At 36.1% G+C, this 19192-nt stretch overlaps 1 protein-coding gene across 1 annotated transcript in view; it reads right to left on the reverse strand.

The window, feature by feature from the left end:
- Window positions 1-19192, reverse strand: part of Mycbp2 (MYC binding protein 2) — a 218461-nt gene that overhangs the window by 114345 nt on the left and 84924 nt on the right. Inside the window, 8 exon segments of the mRNA XM_051161021.1 lie at window positions 1741-1824; window positions 3447-3581; window positions 7224-7315; window positions 8224-8351; window positions 8434-8559; window positions 9185-9357; window positions 15443-15596; window positions 16088-16295. Of these exon segments, the coding sequence (XP_051016978.1) occupies window positions 1741-1824; window positions 3447-3581; window positions 7224-7315; window positions 8224-8351; window positions 8434-8559; window positions 9185-9357; window positions 15443-15596; window positions 16088-16295 (1100 nt within the window).

The raw sequence follows: 19192 nt of genomic DNA on the forward strand, positions 1-19192 counted from the left end.
CATGAAGAGCTACAGACAATCAATGGCTGCTAAGAGAGGTAAATCAGTATTTTGTAGGGAAGACAGGTTATCCAATACCAAGGGGTCAGCACTAAACACATGAGAGCACACTAAATGGACTTGGTATGAAATATCAACAACCTACATACCTACCTATAAACTATCCACACATATGTATGTATGTATCTGTATATAGTTTGTAGGTAGGTAGACAGGTATTAATCTATATATACATACATATATATGAGCATATAAATATACACATATATACACATATGTGTGTGTATGAAATGACAGTAATTAAAGAAGAGGTAATGAATATAAGAGGGAGTGGTAGATATAGGGAAAAAAGGAAAGAGGATTAAATATTATATACATGGAGTACTCATATATGAGATATATATCTATGGAATATATAATATTAAGGAACTAAATATCAAAATTAGTGTATCAAAGATTCTAAAATTCAACCTAACAATGAATTACAGATAAAATTTCAGGGTTAAGTATATATGTTAGAAAGAATGAAAACTCACCTTCAAAAGATATTTATCTTAAGAAATCAGGAAAAAAACAATAGAAAGGCAAAATAAAGCCATGAAGTGGGGCTAGCGTAAGGGTAGGGTAGATTTGGAATGAATTAGAGGGAGAAATATGTTATCAAAATAATTGTGAAACTCCAAAAGAATTAATAAAAATAATATATTAAAATGCAATTTGTCATAGTGAAATAATCAACTTTAATATCACCACTAAAAACATAAAAGTCACGGTCCACAGTAATTCACACAGTTATTCAACTGTAGTCCAGAAAAGCAGTCCAGCACAATTTGCTATGTGCAGAAAGTACTTTTGGGCTACAGAGATGTCTCAGCTGTTAAAGACCAAGTCTCCGAACCAAAGGGATGAGACGCTGCTAATATAAAAACAATGGCTGTGATGGATTGTGTAAAGAGCAGCAATCCTAGAAATATGAGGTCTTTAGCATTCAAATCCTTTCAGTGATGACTACAAGGGAAGATATGGAAGAGAGAGTTATATTTTATGTTTGTGGGGACTATGTATAATAAGAAACATTTTTAATGAGGGTTTTCAAAATATACAACTACTTTGACATACGACATATGTCTCATTACATGTTTGAAGTACTTTGAATTAATTAAAATTCTTATTGTTAAAAATGTAATAAATAACATGAACAATTTGCTATTTCAACTAAAAGTGGAAATTAATAGTGATTTTCCAGTAGGTTCTATCACAAAATACATAATATAAGATTATCAGGCCAGAGATAAAGCAGAGTATTAGGGGGCCTGCCTAGCTTGCATAGGAACCTAGGTTTGATCTCCAGAACAAAGAAAAAAAGACTACAATAAATTGATTATGTCTATATCTAAAGTATTTACCCATCCTAATTTATATTCCTTAAGATATACTTTATTACTTTATAATATTCTGAAGTTGGTATTAAAATCAACAAGCAGATTAAATAAACAGCTAGTGGCATATGGCTACTGTTATAATACTGATGCCTAGTCATGCAAATTTATAAATTAAGTCTGAACAGAAAATGTTCATAAAATACATTAATGCTATCTGAATATTTTAATTAGCTATAATTCTACCAACGCAACATTAATTTGCTCAATGCTTCAATAATGTCTTCATTATTGTAGTGATTTTATTCCAGCACAGCAAAAGAATAAATTGTATTAGTTAGCTATATGAATGTTTGAGTACCTGTACAGCAATTGAGGTATCTGACCAGCATTTACATCTGTACCATTATTTGACTTCTTCGAACTCTTGAACTGGAAAACAACCCTAAGAGAGAGAATAGCAGGGCAACAAAACCGACAAGCTCTGAGTAAAGTTAATAGGAATTTAGTAATAATGCCTTTACATTTTATGCTAATGAAAAGTATTCACTTGTTAAAGAAAAACTCAAAACTGAAACAGTAATATCCTGATTTATAGCTGCTGAATTATAAAAAAAGGAAGGAGGGAAGCCAGATGTGAACCTCTTCTCCCACTTCTTCCGCTTTGTTTTGACCTCTGTAGTCAGCTCTTACTAAAGATTTCCCCTGGAGAGCAGGAAATCAGCATAGTTGGATACACTTAGGGCCTTTAGCCTCTGAGTGTCATGATATTCCAATTTGAACAAACTATATGTAAGAATCATTCAATTCTGGGTGAATTCAGGTCTAGCAAAAATCCAAGAGGGAGCTGACAGAGAATCATCCTAGGGAAGACTTTACTTCCCTTAAATAATCAACAGCACAGAACTCACCTCCTAAGTTAGCATGTGCCTTTTGTATCACTGTGTCCAAGAGGAATAAAATGAACTTAACCTCTCTTAAAAATCATAGCATTTCAAATACTCAGACTAGTAGCATAGAAAGAAGGCTGGGTCCTGCACATAGTAACCACATCATTATTCTAAGCCTATCATTTTCTCACTTTATTTCTCTAATTTCTTGAGTATGAATGGGAAAATAACTGCTTTAAAACTTATTGAGGGAACCAATTAAACAATGTAAAAGGAAGTGTTTAGTTTTTTAGTGCACATGAGTATGCATGTACATGCTCCTATGCGTGCTTGTGAACTTGTGAATGTGTATACATGGAAGCCAGAGGTCTACTTCAAGCATTGCTTCTCAAGAGCCAATCACTCTTTTTTTTATTAATTAGCTAATTAATCAATTAATTAAATTTACATCCTGGCCAGAACTTCCAATCCCTCCTCTTGTCTGTTTTTTTATGAAAAGGTCTCTCACTGGCTTGGAACTTTTCAAGCAGGTTAGGTTGTCTGACCAGCAAGCTGTAGGGATGCGTCTGTCTCTGGCACCCTAGTGCAGAGTTGTGGTGCATGTCACAACATCCCAGTGTTTTACATGGTTTCTAGGAACTGGACACAGATCCTCATGCTTGTGTGGCAAACACTTGACTGATCGAGATTTCTTGCTAGTCTCAAAGTGGTAAAAATTTTTTCTCTGCATTTCATTAAGGTATTTCTTATAGAAGCTTTTATGCACCTTTTATGGTTCCAAATTCATCAGTATCCTGCATCTGTCCTCTATGTAATTTCTTATTTTTTTAAACTAATTTAATACTCAGAAAGATACAAATGCTATCTGTTACAAATAATGCAGTCTTTTCTCCCATCTCTCTCTACTAGACTAACAGCATATTTGGTTATATATTACACAAATTTAATTTTTTTTTATTAATTTATTCTTGTTACATCTCAATGTTTATCCCCATCCCTTGTATCCTCCCATTCCTCCCCCCCCCCATTTTCCCATTATTCCCCTCCCCTATGACTGTTCCAAAAGCAATCCACAAATTTAATTTTTACCAATTATATTTATCTTCTGGGTTATTTCAAAATATCCCACAAAGAAAAACAAAAATTTCATTACGTCCAAGTTCAACATTATGCTTACCCATCATCTGTGGTGATGGAAGCTTGGCCGTGCGACCCACAGTCACTGCTGGGACCTGACACTCGAGCCCATGCTACGTACCACCATCCGGCTTGCAGGAGAACTGGCTCATCAAACATCATCGCATATTTTTCCCTAGAGAAATTAAGCAGTCAAAACCCTTTGCACTCATCTGTTACACGTACTTACTTTCAACTAACATGCCAAAACCCATGAAATTGATGTTTTAACATTTTCTTGCTGCACAAAAATCTTATTTTAAAGTTTGGAAACTAAAACAAGTTTCAGTTCCTTATATTCAGAAAATGAAACTATATTTCTTTTCTTTATGGATTTTACAATATGTTTAAATTTTATAAAATTTTCAAATTAAAAAAAAAACAAATATTTTAAATTGTTATGAAAGCATCAAAAATTACCCAGACAACAGAATTTTCCCTCTTAGTTTTAATGGCTATTTATTCAGCTAAGAGTTCTGATGGGTGGAATATCAGGAAAATGACTCTTGGGTCAGAAATCCTGGGTGATGACCTGAGAGCCTGGATATCTGGGGCAAGTTACTAAAATTATTCCATATCTCATTATATCTGAACCCTGAAGTATACTCATGGATGAAATCTCTCCAAATAAAAACTTTTAAATAATAAAAAGGTAAAAAACAATGTTTAGTTCATTGAGTGTCTGTGAACTAAATTAATTCAGATGATGTATGGAATTGAGCCTGTCACAGAGAACAGAAACTACATACACAAAAAAGTTAATTAACAGAAAATGACATCGAAAAGTAATACCTGGCAGGAAGAGAGTAAAAGTAACTGGTTTTAACTGGTATAGAAAGAAGGAAAGAAAGAAAGAAAGAAAGAAAGAAAAGAAAGAAAGAAAAATAAGGAAGCAGGACAGTGCTATGAACAGATCTGAGTAAAAAGATACAAGAGGGACGAAAACAACACACGCGAGAGGAACCCTGTGCTGCTAAAGCATTATGTTGTATGAATGAAGACTAAACCAAAAAGACACAAAACGACCAGGAGAATGGAAATCACGGAGGTGGGGGTGAGACGACAGGAGAGGTTGCTGGGAGTTTATATGGGTCACCCTAGCTGAGACTTCTAGCAGCAGAGGATATGAAGCCCGAAATTGCCACTTCCTGTAGCCAGGTAGGACTGCCAGTGAAGAAAGGGGACATCAATCCAACCACTAACCCTTCGACCCAAAATTTGTCTCACCTACAAAAAGTGTAGGGATGAAGATGGAACAGAAATTGAGGTAATGGTTAACCAATGACTGGCCCAACTTGAGCCCCACCCCTTGGGAGAGAGCCAAGCCCTGACACTATTATTTATACTCTGCTATGCTCGCAGATAGGAGCCCAGCATTAGCAGTCCTGAGAGGCTTCATCCAGCAGCTGACGCAAACAGATACAGAGACTCACAGCCCAATTTTGTGGAAGAGTGCGAGAAAGAATTGGAAGAGCCAGTGCAGTCAAGGACATTGCATGAAGACCTACAAAATAAACAAACTGGGCCCATGGGAGCTCACAGAGACTGAACCAGCAACAAAAGAGCATGTATGGGATAGACCTAGACCCCATACACATATGTAGCAGATGTGCAGCTTGGTCATCATGTAGACTCCCTAACAATGGGAGAAGGAGGGGCTGTCTCTGACTCTGTTGTCTGACTTTGGATCCCTTTCCCCTACTTGGGCTGCTTTGTCTGCCCTCAGTGGGAGAGGGTGCACTTAATCCTGCTGTGACTTGAGGTGCCAATTGGGCTGGTACCCCTTGGGGGCTTCTCATTCTCTGAGAAGAAGGAGAGGGGGTGATGGGTAGGGGGACTGAGTGTGGAACTGGGAGGAGAGGAGGGAGGGGCCTGGGAACAGGCTGTAAAGTGTTTTAAAAAATAAAAATATAAATAAATAAATGGGAAAGAAGGGTACAAATGCTACCCATAAAATTGGGGCCTCTTGGGCAAGCTAATGAGGAAAATCTAGCTTGACTAGAATTGACTACCAAATTCATCATAGTTTATATCTTAGAATCATAATTCTTTTCTCAAAAATAAATTGCAAATGATAATGATATATTAAAGTTTCATGAAATATCTTTTTTGAAATATCTCCTTTAGGTTAATTTGTATAAACCCTAAAGAATACAAACAACAACATCATATAGTCTAATGCAGTGGTTCTCGGCCTTCCTAATACTGCAACTCTTTAATACAGTTCCTCATGTTGTGGTGACCCCCCCCCAACCGTAAGATTATTTTCATTGCTACTTTGTAACTATAATTTTGCTACTTTTATGAATAGTAATGTAGAAGTTTGCCAAAGGAGCCATGACTCATAGCTTCTGAACCATTGGTTGCTTAAAGTAAAGAAACAGACCAACTTTTCTTCAAATATATTCTTCAGTTGTCCAAAGTATGTCAAACCAATGTCTTGCCATTTTTTCTGAAAAGATGAACTTTTATCAAGAAAGAAAGAAAGAAAGAAAGAAAGAAAGAACTAACGAAAGAAAGAAAGAAAGAAAGAAAGAAAGAAAGAAAGAAAGGCCTTTATGCACCCTTTAAAGTTACTTTTGGTGGGGATGCGGGGTGGGAGGGGTCCCTTGAGGCCCATATAGGCACCGATAGTCTTCTTCAGTTGTTCTCCACCTTACTTTTTGGTACAGGGTTATCTTACTAAACCTTAAGGTTGCTAATTTTGCTACACTGGTTGGCATGTGAGTGACATACATCACCTATCTCTACACCTGTCCCCTACCCCCTTCCCTTAGCTTTTATGTGAATGTTGGCGAAATGAACTAAGGTTGTCACTGAGTTTGTGACAAGTGCTGTATTGTAGCCGCTGAGCCATTTCCCCTGGCCACCAACTAGCATTTTTAAAAAATAGTTATTATTGGGAAGTATAGTGTACTATTATTATTCTAATAAAGCTATGTTTTTTTTCCATCATAACATTCCCTGGATCAAAACACCAATTCCTCATAGTGCAGTGGTGAGACAATTCTTAGGATTCCAGGTAGCACAGCAAACCTAAGTCTCCTTATACTAATAAGATTTTATAAGTAAATACTCTGATCCAAGTAATCTCCCAAGAGCCTTCGACAAAGCTGATAACTTCTGCGAGTGCGTCATTATCAAGCACATACTACTGATGTGATGTCAGAGTACATAGGAGATCTGAAATCTGGCCTACTATGATTACCTGACACTATATATATTTAATGTTGCAGGTAACAAATGATTGTTTCAGTCAGTAGAACAATACTATACTTGCAATCTCTAAGAATTTAATGAAACTACATGTGCACAATAAATATAAATATTCATACATATTCATATTTTCAGTCTTGAGTTATTCATCTAACTATATGAAAAATTAAGATTATTAGTTTTTATAAAACATTATTAATACTACTACTAATTACACTTCCTAATATATGCATACACTGCATAACACTTCAGACAACAAATCACATATAATGGATGGTGAGTAACTATTTGGCTAAGGTGTATACTGGGTATATCAGTTCTTATTATCTAGGTTTGTGTGAAGACTTTCTACGATATTCATAAGTGGATAAAACTGTTTAACAATGAAATTCTTAGACTGTCCTCCATCACTAAGTGAAGCATAGCATTATACAGTTAAAATTCCCAACTTATCAGTAATAGATTATTGAAAACTCCCCTTTTAAATTTATTTGTTAAATTAAAATAAACTTTTAATTTCAAATATGTAAACACTACACTGACTAATGAGCAGAGTGTTTACCTAGCAGCACAGTCATATGCCAACACATCAGTCTCTGCAAGAAGGTCTCCATCGGTTTCATGATCTCCTCCATCAGGACCCAACTCAAATAGCTGGAGTAAAGGAAACACATTTTCCTCATTCAGTTTTGTGCATCTAAATTCATAACTTTGTGCATGTCCAATGTAACTAAGCTATACATGATATAAAAACTCTTATCTACTATTTAAATTTTAAGTACTAAGTATTAAATTTAATAACTAAATTATGTAAGTAAACATGCATTTAAAATAGAAATTATACAGTATTTTATGGCTATACAACTCTGCTCTATACTGGAAATTTTGTACCTGACAATATAAAGTAGGAATATAAGCTTTCAAAAGGACTGAAAAACAGAAAATAAAATAAACAACAACAACAACCAAAAAAAAAAAAAAAAAAAAACCCAACAAAAGAAAGCATTTTAACCAGGAGTTTCTAAATGAGGCATACTCTCACTTCATTGGTTTTGTTTGTTTGCTTGTTTGCTTTTTTGACAGGTAATGATTCTTAATTACTGTGAAGACTTGTACAAGAACACTCCCTCCCTTCTTCTCACTTTACCCCTACTCCGCACCTGGCTGTGTGTGGAGGTCGCTGTTTACATAGTATTTGAATAGAAGCACGGAAGATTCTTATATATAAAACAGGCCTGTGTCCTGTTACTAAAGCAGCTCTGGAAAGGCAGCCACAGAAAAAGGTGCAGCTAATTAGCCTCTTGGAAGCTCAGTGTGAAGCAGCTGAGACTGGTTAGGAATCCTTTTTCAACTTTAAATTACGGAGAATCATTTTCTCCTTTTGTACTGATTTAATTTTTAACAAGTCAGCAATCCCATAGCTTTGAGTAAGAGTTTAGCAATGCTTCCTTTTAACAACAAACCAAGGTAAAAGAAAAAGGAAACAATAAGACAACAACTGAGTCAAACAAATGCTTTGTTGAAATAGTTTGATGAAACCATTACAGTATCATGAACCTTACCTTAATTTTAGCAGTATATTCTCCTCTGCCTCCAAACAGCCCGAGACCACCGAGTAAAATGTCAGTGTCAGCACTAAAGCGTATGGCTTCTACTGAGTGAGCAGAGTAACCCCAGCCTCCACCGTGACCTGAAAGACATAAAGAACGATGTTTTAAATGTGCATATACATCTGTTACTAGACACCGTTTGCTAAGTCAGAGTATACATACTTTCAAACCTGTTTACTACACTGTAATCTTCCTTGGAATAAACTTTCATTACTGCTTGGGTCTCCTCCTCTGTACTTGCAATGCCCATCTTTAAGTCCTGCATAGCAGCCAAAGTGTCAAGGCAACCTAAAAGAATAAACAAGTAAAATTCAAACCCATGAAATAAAAGTTTCCTATACTACTGATGTTATTAATCTTATAATAACTAATAATTATCTGAACTTCGGTCCTGACACTTGGAAGGCAAACTTTACCCATGGAGTCATCTCCCCAATTCTTTAGTGAGACTTTCTGAACAATCATTTTCTAAAAGCAACAAAGTATATAGATAAGTGAACTGGTTTAAAAAAAAAAAAAACCCAGCAACTACTTATTGCAAAAGTTCTGTATCTCAAAGTAATCAAATAAGGACATAGGTAAATTAAACACTGTGAGAGCACATTTGGTCAATACCTCTAAAAGCTTATAGGCTCAATTAAGCAAAACCATCTCATCTCTCTATTATGCAAATTATATTCAGGGATGCCTCATAGCTAAGCATCCATTGATCTTTTAGGATATTGGTTGAGATTGTCTATATCATTCCATGGAGGACAAACTTCTTAGGTAATTAAATTGATTTTGTGACTTACAACCATTATTATTTAGCAGACGTGGCAGAATAACATACAAATTTAACTATTTTTTTAAAAAGTGGCCACAGGCACAGCATACACGAATGTACCCAGCTGAAGTCAAAGGGCAACCCTACCGAGGATGTGCAAGGCTGCATGGGATCTGGTGGTAAAAGCCCTTGACCCCGTTGGCAGAGCAAGTTCAGGACTCAGAATACTACATCTGGACTGCATGTCTGCTGCAGAGGGAAGTCTTGCATCAGCAACCACAGCATTGTAACACCAGAGCTCCCTAGTGCTTGACCGAAACCTATGAAGGAAGAGAATTACAGCACTTCAACACATAGTTTACCCTGAAAATGTCTAAATTGTGATTGGCTATAGAATAAAAAACACAGTGTAAATAGGAAATACATATCTCACTATTTTCTATACCCACCTAACTATATAACTAAAGTAATCTGTACCAGTACAAAAAAATTTTGAAAACAGCAATATAAATGTTTATAGTGTTCATAGCAATTATATACTTAAACTTGAAGCATACATAAAAACAAAGCTTTCCTATACTCAAATCTCCACTAACAATTTAAAGACAAAGAGAAATTTGATAGAAAATGTGAAAAAATACATATACTTAAAAACTGTCTATGTCAGCCAGGCATGGTGGCACACACCTCTAATCCCAGCACTTGGGAGGCAGAGGCAGCCTGGTCTACAACGTGAGGCCAGGACAGCCAAGGCTACACAGAGAAACTCTGTCTCAAAAAACAAACAAACAAACAAACAAAAAACAAAAAAGAACAAAAGAACTGTATACTCAGGTAATTATGTTTATTCCTTCTCAAGTCTCTGATGGGGTTGAAGACCAGATAGTTTAGTTTTACAATTAAGCTTAGTTGTTTATGGGTTAAGATGTCTTTAGGTATAGATAGATGTGTTAAGTCGATACAGACAAGATATAGATATTGATTTACATTCAGAATTTTAGATGTACCAAGATAGGAAAGATATTTTCTTCAAGGTTGTCAAATACAAATAGCCAAAGCACTAAGAATGTAACATTAAATAATTCCTGATTGTTTTGTGGTGGTTCTTGCTGTAGGTCGGTTATTGAATATATGTGGAATAATACAAATATATATGTAAAAAATAAAAATATTTAATTAAAAAAGGAAAGAAAACAAACCTCAAAATTTATCACTACACATATGCATGTGTATATATACATATATAAACACAGAGATGGGATTGGATGTTGGAGTGCCCATGCACAGACACAAACACACACACACACACACACACACACACACACACACACACACAAATGCACATGCAGACTACTTTCACCAACATCAAAATAGCAAGAATTAAATCATCGGTCTTTAGTATATCTCAACATCAGTGACTCAAATCCCCAATAAAAAGGTATAGACTATCTGAATGTGAAAAGAGGATCCACCATTCTAATGTACACAAGAAACACATGCCAACATTAAAGATAGACATTATCTCGAAGTAACAGGCTGGAAAAAGATTTTCCAAAAACAATCAAGAAGGAACCTGAAGTAGCCATTCTCATAGCCAATAAAATTGACTTTCAACCAAAATTAATCAAGAGATGGAAAAAGACATTTCATACTACTCAAGGGAAAAAAAAAATCCGGCTAAGTGACATCTCAAGTTTGAATATCTATGCCCTAAATGCAAGGGCACCCACATTTTTGAACAACAATGAAAACATTACTAAAGCTTACATCACACATTGAACCCCACACATTAATAGCAAGAGACTTGAACACCTGATTCTCACCAATGGACAGGTCATCCAGACAGAAATTAACAGAGAAATAATGAAACTAATTATTGTAATGAATCAATTGGACCTAACATATCTACAGAACATTCTATTCAAACACAAAAGAATATACCTTCTTCTCAGCACCTCAAGGAACCTTCTCCAAAATTGACTATAACTTAGTCACAAGTCTCAAAAGATAAAAGAAAATTGAAATAATCCCTTATATCTTATCAGATCAATATGGATTAAAGCTGGATTACAACAACAGAAAAGCCTACAAACTCACGGAAACTGAACAACTCTCTACTCAATGACCACCGGGTCAAGAAAGAAATAGAGAAATTAAAGACTTTTTAAGAATTCAATGAAAATGAATGCATGACATACCCAAACAATGAAAGCAGTACTAAGAGCAAAGTTCAAAGCACTAAGGTCCATCATAAAGATACTAGTGAGGTTTTTATATTAGTGACTTAACAGCACACCCGAAAGCTCTAGAACAAAATGAAGCAAACACACCCAAGGAGTAGACAGCAGAAAATAATCAAACTGAAATCAATAAAATAGAAACAAAGAGAACAATAAAAAAAAAAAATCAATGAAAGAAAGAACTTGTTCTATGAAAAAAATCAAGATGGACAAACCCTTAGCTAAATTAACTAAAAAGCAGAGAGAAAATATTCAAATCAACAATCAAAAATGAAAAGGGAGATATAATAACAGGCACTGAGGAAATCCAACAATCCATTAGGTGTTACTTCAAAAACCTATACTCTCCAAAATTGGAAAACCTAAATGAAATGGAGGATCTCTTTGATAGATACCACTTACAAAAGCTAAATCAAGTTCAGGTTAAAAATCTAAATAGATCTATAACCCCTAAGAAAATAGGAGGAGCCATTAAATGTTCCCCAACCAAAAGAGCCCAGGGCCAAATGGATTTAGTGCAGAATTCCACCAGACCTTCAAAGAAGAGTTAATACCAACACTCCTCAAAAATTCCACAAAACAGAAACAGGAGGATCACTGCCAAATACATTCTATGAGACCACAGTCACCCTGATACCTAAACTGCACAAAGACTCAACCAAGAAAATTTTTCAGACCAATTTCTCTATGGACATTAATGCAAAAGTATGTGTTAACTATAAAAAATGCTAAAATTCTGTAGAAATCATTTTTATTTAATTATTTAACCCTTTAATCAAGCAGTTTGACAAATTCTCCAAGACAAATCAATGTTATCTAATTTTATATTTCCAATCCTGAGAAACAGGTAAATAAATGATAAAAATAAATAAAAGGCATGTTGAAAGAAGGTAAAAAAAAAAATACTCAACAAAATACTCACAAACTGAATCAAAAAACACATAAAAAATATCATCTACCATGATCAAGTAGGCTTTCTCCCATACATGCAAGAATAGTTGAATATACGAAAATACATCAACACAATCCATTATATAAACAAACTGAAAGAAAAAAAAAAAACCTACATGATCATCTCATTAGATGCTAAAAAAGCTTTGACAAAATCCAACAGCCTTGATGATAAAAGTCTTGGAGAGATGAGGGACACAAGGCAAATACCTGTGCACATATAAAGGCAATATACAGCAGATCAAAAACCAATATCAAATTAAATAGAGAGGAACTTAAAGCAATTCTGCTAAAATCAGGGACAAGGAAAAGCTGCCCATTTTCTCTGTATCTATTCAATATAGTTTTAGCTAGAGCAATAAGACAACTAAGGGAGATCAATAAGATAAAAATTGGAAAGGAAGAAGTCAAAGTATTAAAATTTGCAGATGAAAAGGTAGGATATATATTTGACCCCAAAAATTCTACCAGTAAATTCCTACTGCTGATAAACACATTTAGCAAAGAGACTGGATACTAAATTAACTCAAAATAATCAGTACCCTTTTTATATACAAAAGATAATTGGGTTGAGAAAGAAATTAGGCAAACAACACCCTTCACAATAGCCACAAATAATATAAAATCTCTTGGTTGAACTCTAATCAAGCAAGTAAAAAACTTTTGGTAGTATCACCATCCCTGATTTCAAACTGTACTACAGAGCAGTAGTAATAAAAACCTCATGGTACTGACATAAAAATAGACAAGATTGATCAGGGAATCAAACTGAAAAACCACACTCTTCTGGACACTTCATTTTTGGCAAAGAAGCCAAACTATACAATAGAAAAAAGAAAGCATCATCAACAAATGGTGCTGATGTAACTGGATGCCTACATGTAGAAGAATACAAACAGATCCATACCTCACCCTGCACAAAACTCAAGTCCAAGTGGATCAAATACTTCAGCATGAAACTAGAGACACTAAATCTATTAGAAGAGAAAGTGGGGAAAGGCCTCCAATGCATTGGAACAGGAGACAACTTCCTGAACAGAACACCCACAGCTCAGGCACTAAGATCAACAATTAATAAATGGGACCTCATGAAACTGCAAAGTTTCTGTATGTCAAAAGATACTGTTAAAAGGCAAAACAGTAGCCTATAGAATAAAAAAGATTTTTACCAACTCTACATCTGACAGGAGCTGACATCCAAAACATATAAAGAACTAAAAAAACAAGACATAAACAAACCAAATAACCCACTTAAAAATGGGGTACAGATCTAAACAGAGAATTCTCAACAGAGGAATCTCTAATGGCCAAGAACCACTTAAGAAAATGTTCAACACCCTTAGTTATTAGGGAAGTGCAAATCAAAACAACTATAAGATTCCATCTTACACCTGTCAAAATGGCTAAGATAAAAAACTCAAGTGATAGCTCATGCTGGTAAGGATGTGGAGCAAGGGGGACACTCCTACATTGTTGGTGGGAGTATAAACTTGCACAACCACTGTGGAAATCAACCTGGAGGTTTCTCAGAAAATTGGGAATAATTATACCTCAAGATTCAGCTATACCACTCCTTGGTATTTACACAAAAGATGTTCTGCCATATCACAGTAACAGCTGCTCAACTGTGTTCATAGCAGCTTTATTCTTAATAGCCAGAAACTGGAAAGGGCCTAGATGTCCCTCAACTGAAAATGTGGTAATTTACACAATGTGGTATTACTCAGCCATTAAAAACAATGACATCATGAAATTTTCAGTCCAATGGATCAAACTAGGAAATATCATCCTGAGCAAGGTAACCCAGACCCAGAAAGACAAACATAATATGTACTCACTTATAAGCAGCCATTAGCCATAGAGTACAGGATAACCATGCTGCAATCCACAGACCCACAGAAGGTAAGCAACAAGGAGGGCCCAAAGAAGGGGAACTTGAGTTTCACTGAGAAGGGGAGATAGACTAGACACTGAGGGAAGATGGAGCAAGGGCTTGGTAGGAGAGGGGATGGGATGGCAAAAGGAGGGATGGCATGGGGAGAGACAACTGGATTGGTGAGAAGAATCTCTGGGAAAAGCTAGAAATCTAGGACAGCAGGAACTCTAAGGAATTGAAAGGCAACCCTAGCTAAGGCTCCTGGCAATGGGGGATATGGAGTCTGAAACAGCCATCTGCTGTAACCAGGTAAAACTTTCAATAGAGGGCCTGGGACATCAGCTCAGCCACAAACCTTAGACGCACAATCTGGCCTGGCGACAAAGCATGCGGGGGTAAGCGACAAGCAGAATTTGAGGGAAGGGCCAAGCAATGACTGGCTCATGCCTCGAAAGGGAACCTACATCTGACACTATTAATTATATTCTGCTACACCTGCATAACTGTCATCAGAGAGGCTTCACCCAGCACCTGAGAGAAACTGATATAGTTTCACATGATCAAACATTAAGCGGCGCTTGGGAAATCCTGTGGAAGAGGGGGAGGAAGTATAGAAGGAGCCACAGGGGTGAAGGACACCACAAGAAAACCTACAGAATGAACTAACCTGGGCTCCCAGAAACTCATAGAAACTGAACTGCCAACAAGAGCGCACGCAGGGGACAGACCTAGGCCCCCTGCACATATGTAACAGTTATGCAGCTGGGTCTTCATGTGAGGTTCCTAAAGTGGGAGCAGGGGCTGTCCCTGACTACACTGCCTGACTTCGGCTCCCTTTCCCTTAACTGGGCTGTCTGTCTAGCCTCAACAGAAGATGCACCTAATCTTACTGCAACTTGATATGCCAAGCCTGGCTCATGCCACGGGAGGACTCTCCTTCTTCTGAGGAAAAGGGAGAGGGTGCATGGCGGGAAGGGGAGGCTTGAGGGAGGCTCTGGGAGGAAAGAAGGGGAAGGAAGCTGTGATGAAGATATATAGTAAATAAATAAGTTAATTCATTTTTTAAAAAAGACCATGCTACAAGGATTGATTTACTCTATGTGAGTAACTCTAGGGTGTGTCTCTATGGTTCTGATAAGCATCCTAGGTAATGAAATAACTTTACAAACAATCTAGAATGCTTGCTAACAGATAAGTAATTAATATTTAAGATTACCAAATGAATTTTTACTCCCAGAACTATGAAATATTTATTTCTAACTTTGTGAACAAATTCTGTACCTTTTATTTTATTTTATTTTTTTATTGATACTGTATTTTATAAAGACATATGCTTACCTCCAAAGCACATCATACACAGGGTCAAGACATACACCAAATCCTTGCAGATCTTCTTGTTCAGAGTCATTAAAAGTTTTACAACTTCCATCTACTTTATTTATCAGAAGACATTTAAATGGTGGAGGTTCTGATATAGAAGCAGGCACCAAGCCTTATGAAAACATATTTAAATATAATTTTATTTTGTATTACTTTTACACATTCCCCCAAACCCACAAGAAAAAGTAGTAGCATCATCATTTCATACATAGAGAGGGTAATACATGCCTAAACAGTGTAAGTGGAATCTTTTTTTAAACAGTAGAATTAAGACAACACCTCTGACTAAGTCTACACTGAATGTTCATAAGTGTTATGTGCTAACCCTGTGCTATGTGGTTCATCGTGTCATAGACACAAGGCTTACATGTGATCATCATAATCTCCCACTAAAATTAATTTCACTTATTTACTTAAAGAGAATCAATGTAGAAAATCACTCATGACATTATAAGTCTAATCCTTTTACAACTTTGCTCATGCTTCTGCCACTGCCTAGATTATGAATACTCTGGTTCTTAAATTTCCCTATTACCTCATTTTTCTATCACACATGCATTTTAAAAAAGTACAGCTGTAGTTCATGATATAGAGACTATTTACCAATTATATGTTTGCTGGCAAAAATTTCTGATGTTGCAAGTACATGAGAATTTATGAGTGCTTCATCAATTCTTAAGAAAGTCTGGTCCCCACTTGCACCTATCCAAGTGGCCTTCCGCCCATATTTTGATCCGATGTTAGGCATGGGAGCTGGCTTTGCATTCCAATATGGTACGTCCAAGATGGGTCGTCCCAGTTGTCCTTTCTAAAAATTAAATAAATCATATATCATGTTGTTAAATAAATAATTTACAGGTTCTTTAAGTTAATTGGCTATAAAAGTAGCTATATGAGATCTTATTTTTATGTATTTTTAATTTTTCTTAATAAAATGAAGAATTTGGACTTAACAGTTTCAAATTAATAGAGTAATTTCTATTTTTATAGATAATCTCCTTTTAATGATAAAGTGTATGTTTTTATCAGTTGAAATATTTTCCATATTAGCAATGCTCCCAAAAATACTCTGTATTCACCTACATTTAAATGAAAAGTATCTTACAATGCCTGAAAAGTACTATTAAAAATGATTTACCAAAAACAATCATTTTGATATTTTAAGTTAACAGTATAAAAAAGAGGTCACTCTTAAGCTCACACTGTGTAAGGATATTTTGGGTACGATCAAAGTATGAAGTGAGAATAAACTTAGGTAGCTGGTTAGGTAAAAATGTCTTTCTAAAGAAGTAGGGAGTTTCTCACTATCAAGCAGGAGGCTGAACAATCAAAGAACAGTGACGCTGGATGGGGTGGCATGAATTCACATGGCCAGGAGCCATCTCTCTCACATGACTCTCCTTTCAGAAACGGCTGAAGAGAGACATTGCTGCCGCATGGTCCAAGAAGTAGTTAACACAACCTCACCCATGAGAATAACCAACAAACCATGGAAAGAAAGCCAACACCTTGGGAATGAGGAGAATACAGACTACTGCAAACAACAGAGTTCCCACTCGGTTCCGGGTGCCTAGGAAAGAACACTTTGCCTCTTCACAATCACAGCCAGACCAACCACAGAAGCAGCTGAGCCTCAATCCCTAGGAAGAGAACCTAGTAAAGGACAGGAAGTCACACAATAAGGGAAGCAGCCAAATAGCTCGTGTTTATCTTTTTACAATGTCTATTTTTTGACAAAGAAAAAAGAGCATGAAAGAGTGAACAATATAAAAAGAATGCACACAATATTCAAATATCTTCTGCTCCGGGAGGAAAAGGAAGTCACACACACTTTTAAGATTACCACCATCCAACAGATGTGAAGGAAAAACAGTCAGAAATATACATGCCTAAACAACTCGTAGGGACTCAAGAATATAGTCAAGTCTCAGCAATATGTAAAGTCACATAAATCTGCAACTAGAATTTCTTAGTCTAGAAAGTGTAAGGATTGATTGTGCATTTCCCACCAGAAAACACAAAGCCAACACATAGAGCAGACAAACACACATGACTTAGACCTTGAACTGTAATAGGATTCTGTAGAAATCAGTGGAAAAAACCAAATACCAGAGTACTCTCCCATCTGTCCAGCAAGCCTGAGGGTATGGGAGGTGTTTAAAAAAAAAAAAAGAAAGAAAGAAAGAAGAAAGAAAAAAAAAAAAAAAAAAAAAAAAAAAAAAAAAAGAGGAGGAGGCCAAAGGGGAGAACTGAATAGAGAGGACTTTGAAAAAGGAAAATTGTCCTTGAAGAAACAGAGCCACTAGACCCTTAAGAGGAAAGAGGAAATGGTTCAGGGCAGTTATTTCATAGCACCAGGTACAGATAGGGCCTTGAAAGTGAGAAGACGTTTATTCAGCTGTCAGGTAAGTGTCAATTCTGTTGTCAAAGCTCTGGAGAGAGCCACTCTCATACACAGCTTGTGAAAAGAATAGACTGTTAGCATCCACAGACCTACAAGGCATTAACTTTTGACACTGAATGCTCACTTCTTAGAAATAATATAAAAGACACAGATCTAATAATATTATGTAATTAAAATGTAAAGTACTTACACGTATAAGAATAAGAAACTGAAAAACTATAGTACACACAGAGTAGGGTAAGAATATGCTAAGGCCAAGTGTCTTTGAGGAATTGTAGTAGACTGGTCAGAAGGCATGGCACAGACAGAGACATACAAAGCAATCTAAAGTCCACAGCAATAAGACAAACAGTACAAGCTAGTTTTATTCACTCTGTAACCCTTGCTTGCCTCATGCGTATCCCCACACTTAGCCTCACTACCTTCTCCTTTCATTCCCCACTTAAAAAGTTTGGAGGGAGGAAAGGGAAGGGGGATATGATGTGATTATAATCTCAAAAATAAATTAAATATTTTCATAAAAGAAAAGTAATTGGTACAGATGTCAAAGAGTAAAAAGAGTTTTATATTTCATTATCAAAGGTCGTTAGATAGAGAGATAGAGAGATGAGAAAGAGGAGCATCTGTCTCTTCCTTTTGGCTTCAGTAAGAAAATCATACCACACAAAACCATGGCCAGGTATGGTCGAGTAAGCCCGTAACCCTAGCACTCAAGGGGCAGAGGCAGAAGGGTATATAAGAAAATATAACTATGTAAGTATTATGTGCCAGAATATGTCCAGAATATTGTAAAGTTAAAAAAGTAACTTTTTAAAAAATGTTTTATTCTCTACAAGTACCATTAAAGCAATGAGCAACCATGGCAAGAACACACAATGGATGTCCTGAGAAAATTAAAATACCTGCTAAAATATGTTTGTTTGTTTGTTTGTTTGTTTTTTAATCACTACAGAGGCTATAAAAGAGGACAGGTAAGAATTGCATGCACTGACAGAGAGTGAGACAGTTAATACCATCAACATGACAGAGTCTAGATCAGTCAGAAGACAAGCCTCTGGGCACATCTGTGAACGAAGTTTCTATACTGGGTCAGATGAGATGAGAAGGCCCATCCTATTTGGGAGTAGATCATTTATAGGCTGAGATTATATACTGAAGGAAAGGCAAAAAAGCAAAGCTGGGCATGGCAGCAGCTTTAATTTTAGCGCTCCCGAGTTGGAAGCTAAGGCTGGTAGATCTCTGTGAGTTGGTGACGGGACTGGTCTATAGAGAGAGTTCTCGGCTAGTAAGGGCTTTTCTGTAAC

This window comes from Acomys russatus, chromosome 18 (assembly GCF_903995435.1).
Source record: "Acomys russatus chromosome 18, mAcoRus1.1, whole genome shotgun sequence".
Lineage (NCBI taxonomy): Eukaryota > Metazoa > Chordata > Mammalia > Rodentia > Muridae > Acomys > Acomys russatus.